General features: G+C 40.3%; 1 protein-coding gene across 1 annotated transcript; it reads right to left on the bottom strand.

Annotated features, from left to right (window-relative positions):
* Positions 1-1,677: 1,677 nt before the first annotated feature.
* On the bottom strand, positions 1,678-2,286 carry LOC120229358 (keratin-associated protein 27-1). Its single transcript, XM_039228310.1, has one exon. It carries the CDS (start codon positions 2,284-2,286, stop codon positions 1,678-1,680), a length of 609 nt encoding a protein of 202 aa, XP_039084241.1.
* Positions 2,287-6,470: the final 4,184 nt, after the last annotated feature.

The following is a 6,470-nucleotide window of genomic DNA, read 5'->3' on the forward strand; positions in this document are numbered from 1 at the left end:
AATCGTCTTCTTTAGGATGGCATACACATAAATCAACATTAGGTTTTTCATAAACTCCAATACTTGACAGCCCCCCTCCACAAGGCATGGCATATGTTTTCTTAGCATTTTCCTTGCTGGAAAGTTCTACTTTCATCACACAAGATCCAAAATGGCTAGTTTTTCACTTTTTGGATGACTGGCTTTCCTCATGTGTCAGAGATCTTTGGGTTTCTCTACAAATCCCTGCCACTCTTCATATTGGGTCTCCGAACTAGCTAATCATGTTGTGAAATCTTACTGAGCGTTTCCTATATACAAGGTCATGTGCTGAGCACTTTCAAATTATTAACTTATTAAGTCTCACAGTGGCACAGTCATTATCATCTCAGTTTTGAAGTTGAGGAAACAGAGTTGAGAGTCATCAAATAATTTGTACAGAGCCACGCCATTGAGATGCGAACAACCTTCACCCAGCACGGCTGAGATTCAGACCCAGGAAAATCTGACTTCAGAGTTCAAGCTCTTCACCACTACCTACCTCATGTTGCTCTGAAAACCGAGAGCCCCATTGCAGAGTCCAAGCTCTTCACCACTACCTACCTCATGTTGCTCTGAAAACTGAGAGCCCCATTGCAGAGTCCACCCACAGCTTCTCCGTACAAGCTATTCTAAACAAAATTAATGTATCTTCACACATTCTGGCTCCATGGTTTTATGATCTTCATACTGAGCACGTTCCCCATCTTCTGCTGAGTACCACAAAGATTCTTTTATTATGCTTCATACTCTGCAAACAATTATAAGGGAACATATTCTCTTTTTTTTTTCCCTTCCAAATATTTATACCATTTTCATCTGGTGCAAAAGAAAACCCGGTAACGTAAAACCCACAACAGTGTTGCATAAAAATAATAGCGTGACAGTTAAGTTTGTAATTCCAAATGCAGTAAATTTATTTAATACAAAGAGTATTTTCCCAACTCAGAGAACACTTAAGAAATAGTGAAAAGAGGAAGAAGAATAGCAGAAATGGAAGTGGATACATCATATTCAAAGGTCTCTGGCTGCTCTATGGTTATGAAGTCCATGGAAGTGAAAGTGAAAATTCTCTCACTCTTTTCCAGCGATAGATTCAATCTCACAGTTGACTATAGGCGTGTTGTGATACAGCAGATAAAACAGTGGATGGACAGGGAGTAGATACAGATTTCGGTTGTGGTTTGATGTTATGAACAACATGGACAACATCTGATAGAGTTGAACCCATCAGAATTCATGGGACTAGACAGGGTTCAGAGTCCCTTTAAACTCCAATATTATCCAGATTTCTGAGATTAGTAGCACATTATATTTGTATATTATAATAAGCCAGATTCAGAGCTATGTGTTTTTGCTGATAATAACCAGTACTCATCTTAGTCACTGGTGGCAACTCTTAGTGCTCTACAGCAAATAGTGTTCTAGTGACCCAAAATATTTAACATGCTTTCCAATCCCAGCTTACTACCAGAAATTCCCCCAAAGAGCAAGAATCCAAAAACTCTTCCCTTTAGAGACAGTAAAAGACCCATCCATTCACTCACAAACACATGAACCATAACATGCATGTAGAGAAATAAAAGTTCCTAGATATCTTAGAAAAGCAATTTATCTGAATCAGAAAAAGCTATCTCCTCTACACATTCTCTGCATTCTTCACTTACTAGGTAGTTGCAAACCACCAGTAACACAGCAAGCTGGCTCGTAAGTGTTAGAAGATTCCAGTTGTGGCCCTGGTGCGATGCAGACCGGATGCCTGCTGGAACTGGGTTCAGGGCTCTGAGATTGACATTGGCCAGGGTCACCTTCCAGAGTCAGACAACTCTTAGACACAGAAGGCTTGGGTGGACAACTCTTTGCCACGTGGCTCATAGACTGGCAGCCTTGGACTGCAGCTTGTTGGCCGCTTCCTGACTGGCAAGGCTGAGAAACACACGCCGATACTGCCGAGGAACGTCCTGATTGGCATATTGTTTTTGCACAGGGCCTGGAATTAGAACAAGTTATTTGGACAACTCTGGGGAGGCAGGCGCTTTGCATGCCGCTCTGCTCTGTGCCCAGTTCCTGTCTACAGTTGGGCACTTTGCAGCTGGTAGTTTCACTGCAGGCTTCTGGAAAGTTGTCCAGGAGCCAGGTCCTGCTATGGCAGCTGCTGGGTAAAAAAAATCCATCTTCAAAGCTTATGAGCTGAGACCCATGTACGATGGCAGAGAGAGGTGGGGCACTGTAGAAGCTCCTGGGCAAGTGGCCTTGGCTCTCGGACATACTGTCAAAGCCCTTGATTGAAGTTGGTCATAAAGCCCTAGCAGGCCAGATCTGAGGAGTCTTTTCTGGCGAGGTTATATACTCAGAAAACTGGGTGTTGGCTTCTTCTCAAGGTTCCTTTCCACCTCATTGCTTAAGCTAATTTGAAGTATAACATCTCATTAGCACTTTGTTTAGTAACATAGGAAGATGATGTCCTATTAACAAAGAAGCTGGTCAGTTTTGAGTCTTCTGTATGGCTTTCATGTTGGCCCCAAAGCTGACTCATACGGGTGGAGTTTGTCAAATATGAGTCCCAACATGCCACCCAAGCTAACATTTCTTTCTTTTTTTTTTTCTTAGTCACCAGGACTCTCCATATGGGCAAATGGACAAAACAAATGGACATGGAAACAGCCTATTGTGTACTAATCAGTATTCAGCACTGGAGTTTTTAGAGATGCTCTTTTGGCAAAAGATAATAATTTGATCAAGACATTTTCAGTCAGAAGCCAATCCAATGAAGCCAACCCTCATTCTACTCAGATCTTTGTCTGTCCAGTTGATCCGGATGAGTGAAGAACTTGACAATGAAATCTCTTCTTCCAAAGTACTGACAGTGGCCATTGCCCTATAAATGTCTTTTCCTTTGTCTAACATTTTGTTTCTCTCATCTTATTGAAGGTCAAATATAAATGTTGCCTCTTTAAGAAAATTTCCCAGATCTTCCTATTTGCAGGCTCCTACTTCTTCTGAATTACCAATTGACTTTGACACGTTCTTTCTTATGACTGTATTTATACCAAGAAGTGTCTTTATTTCTATTTGTGCTTCTCAACGGCTGATCATTTGGCTTTGTAACAAGCCTGTTTCAGATGTGCTTTTCATTTTTGCTTATTGTGTTTTGTTTTTTGACTGCAGAATTGTGATTGACTCTCACATTTATCACATTAGCAGCTGTACTTAGCATAATGTCATACTCATAACACAAGACCTACCAGCATAACTTTGATAGCACCTTCTGTAACTCACTTAGCTCAGCTCTCGGCAGGGAAACAACAGAAGTATATTCTTAGCACAAAGCTCTGGCCCCTTTTCTCAGGTGTGAAGAAAACCAAGACCATTCAGGAACCTCATACAAGTCAGGATGTATATGTGTGATGGCCTGGGGATGTCATATATTTCAAAGGACACACTCAGCCTGACAAGCTGCGCACACAACTTGTGCGTAAGGCCTTCATAACAAATGCAAGTTATTGATGACTTTGAATGACCAGTCTTGTGTGTTTAAAGATCACAATATGCTCCCCACATGACCCCAACAACCCATTTAAACCTTATGCATATTTGTATTTATCATTGCATGGAGCTCTTCCACTGTAGCTTGTATTAAATGGATTATCATTGCCCTGAGAATAAGATCCATATTCCTTAGCCGGGCCTACACAGCACCTTGCAAAACCTGGGTGCTGCCTATTTTTCTAAGTCCAAATCTTGCAGTCTCCTTCTGCCCAACATCCTCCCTTTGCACAGGCCTTGGAGCACGTCAAGCCTCTTTTTGCCTTAGTAGTTTGCACGTGCCTCTGCCTGTCTGTTTCATCCCTTTCCTGCCCTCTCATTCTCTACATACAGCATCTTTCCTCATCTTTTGTGTCTCAGCTTAAGAGCTACCTTGAAGAATGGCTTGCCTTCATCGCCCTGTTTGAGAAAAGATTGCATTCTCGGAGTCTGTTTCTCTTCCTTCATAGAACTTATCTTAGTTTATAATGATTTTCTTTCTTTCTTCACTGTGCCTTTGCCACTACACTATAAGTTCCATAAAAGCAAAAGGTGTGTCTATCTTCTTCACTATTATATCTCCAGGACTGAGCACAGTGCCTGGCTGGCACATAATAAGAGGTCCATTGATGTATTTTGAAAAATTAATGAATAGAAGCTGCTAAATAAATGGAAGGAGCTAAGTGTATTCAAATTATAGTTAATGTCTCAGGGGATGGAGTTCTGAAATCTTAACACACACAAGGTTTTCAAGAATTGGCCAGGGTACAGAGTTTAAGGAGAAGAAAAAAGAACCATGCCTCCTTTCAGCTACCTTTTGTGAAATAAGAGCAAAATCACTAAGGAAGCCACTTATTAGCAGGGGTGAGTCTGAGTCAATTATTTTAAGATAATGTTTGATTGTATGTAAGCATGTTTTAAAAAGCTTTTACCATAGAAAAAGGGCACCACTTTTCACTGCCAACACGACAAAGTCCTGTTGCCAGATTTGGAGGGGACCGAGGCAAGACATCGTCTAGGCCAGCGTTCACACAATTGTGTCCAGCAGGGTGCCTTCTTATTAACCTCACAACGTGTAGCAAATTAGCAAATACCTGTGCAGTTCCCAATCTCCAAATGTCAAATAGTGATGCCGGGTCTGTCATTTGTGAATAAGGTGACCCCATGAGTTCTTCTCTCTTTGGGATGAAGCATTAACTTGCACATTCTATTTAACTGAGTGCTGAATTGATAGGCGTTTGGGCATGCAATTTTGGTTCAATGAGCAAATACAGATTTTCACTGGCGCTGGATTTATAGAGGGAGTTACCTGGCTTATTACTGTGGAATGACAAATGCCAGCACAACTGGTCACCTCGAGATTGTTTTCATGCAACCTACTAAAACTAAATGTTAGCTTTGCAGGCACTTGGATAATGATAATTATATAGTCTTATCTCCCGGTATTCTTGTGAAATTGGTAGACATAGTCACCTGATTGCTTACGGTGACTAGACACTTTGCTACTAAATGATTGAATAAGTCCTTGGTCTCTCCTGGTCTCAAAGGCTAATGATTGCAGGTGCAGTAGCACCTCCTTACCGCCAGAGGGTGGAAGAGCAACAATCGCTGTGGAGAAGAAATTAAATGCAAGGATCTCCAGGTACGATTCTAAGCCAAGATCCACTATCACAGCCCTTAAATGCTTCTCTTAAATGTCTATCCGATGGCTGCTCCATTTTTTAAATGAAAATTGTTAAGAGTATCAACTTCATAAAGTGGTTTTACAGATTATATGAGAAGATGATATATATGATACCAGATTGCCTGCCACATATTGAATGGTACAGGAATAAAAGCAGTAGTTGTTTCTGATCAGGTTAAGGATGTTTGTGCAAACCAAAATGTTCTGGTGGCAACATCAGTCTTGGATTGATATAAAACTATAAGGTAAAATAAACACAGTATCTTTTTTGTGCGTTTGAGATTATGGTGTTTGTATCTGTAAATATTGCACATTTTATTCTTTCAAGGATTGGAGTGGGAATGGATTCATTCCCGGTAAAGGTCTAGTCAACCTGTCGCTGTCTCTCAAGGGCTTGCCACTTGATGGTTATAAGGTTAAACAGTTTTTATTACTTTCATATTTCATTACGTGGCTATGCTGAATGTCTAATCACTTGCTCAGCTGTATTACAGTAAAATAAATAAATAAATTAGAGTTGCCCTGTAACATAATTCAGCTCAGTTCTGCCACAATTTATTTCCTCTATCCATGCCTTAGTGTCATCTCACCAACCAAATGACTTAAGTTCATTTAAATCCATTCCTCTTCTCCAACCAGGAAGTCACTCATGTAGACAGATTGCACAGCAATTTAAGAATACTAGACCAAGAGGGAAGAGATCTGGCTTCTGGCCCTGGGTCTATTAATTCACTGCATGAATTTGGACAAGTCACTCTGCCTCTTTGGATGTCTTACAAGATAATGACTTTAGATGAGAAGATCTCAAAGGTCCTTTCTAGCCATCACATTCTATGATTTTCTATCAGAATCTTAATATCTTAGAGTTGAAAAGGACATTAAATGGCATCTTGTCAAATCTTCCTACTGAATGAAATCTGCACTTTCATTTAAGCCATATAATTTTTATTAAGATTACTTATGAAAATTTTAACAGGACAGGACAAAGGCTGAAGTTGGGAGATGATTCGTTGCCATGCATGCAGGTGGAAATCTATCACTTAGAATGGATAGTTCTATTGTATTTGGAAGCAACTCTGAGAATAAAGGAAGAGTATGTTTTTCATTGGTCTTCCTCAAAAGAGTGTACCAAAGGGAATGGCCAACTTCCTTTAAGTGTAACATTTCGCAAAATAAGTCAAGTACCATATAACCTCTCTCAGACACTGTAATGGATACAGAAAAAATTATTTTAGTCTCTGGA

The sequence above is a fragment of the Hyaena hyaena genome, unplaced genomic scaffold (assembly GCF_003009895.1).
Source record: "Hyaena hyaena isolate Hyena2069 unplaced genomic scaffold, ASM300989v1 scaffold_2, whole genome shotgun sequence".
NCBI lineage: Eukaryota > Metazoa > Chordata > Mammalia > Carnivora > Hyaenidae > Hyaena > Hyaena hyaena.

Coding starts and splice junctions, on each gene's coding strand:
- LOC120229358 (XM_039228310.1), bottom strand. CDS start 2,286: ATGTCCGAGAGCCAAGGCCACTTGCCCAGGAGCTTCTACAGTGCCCCA.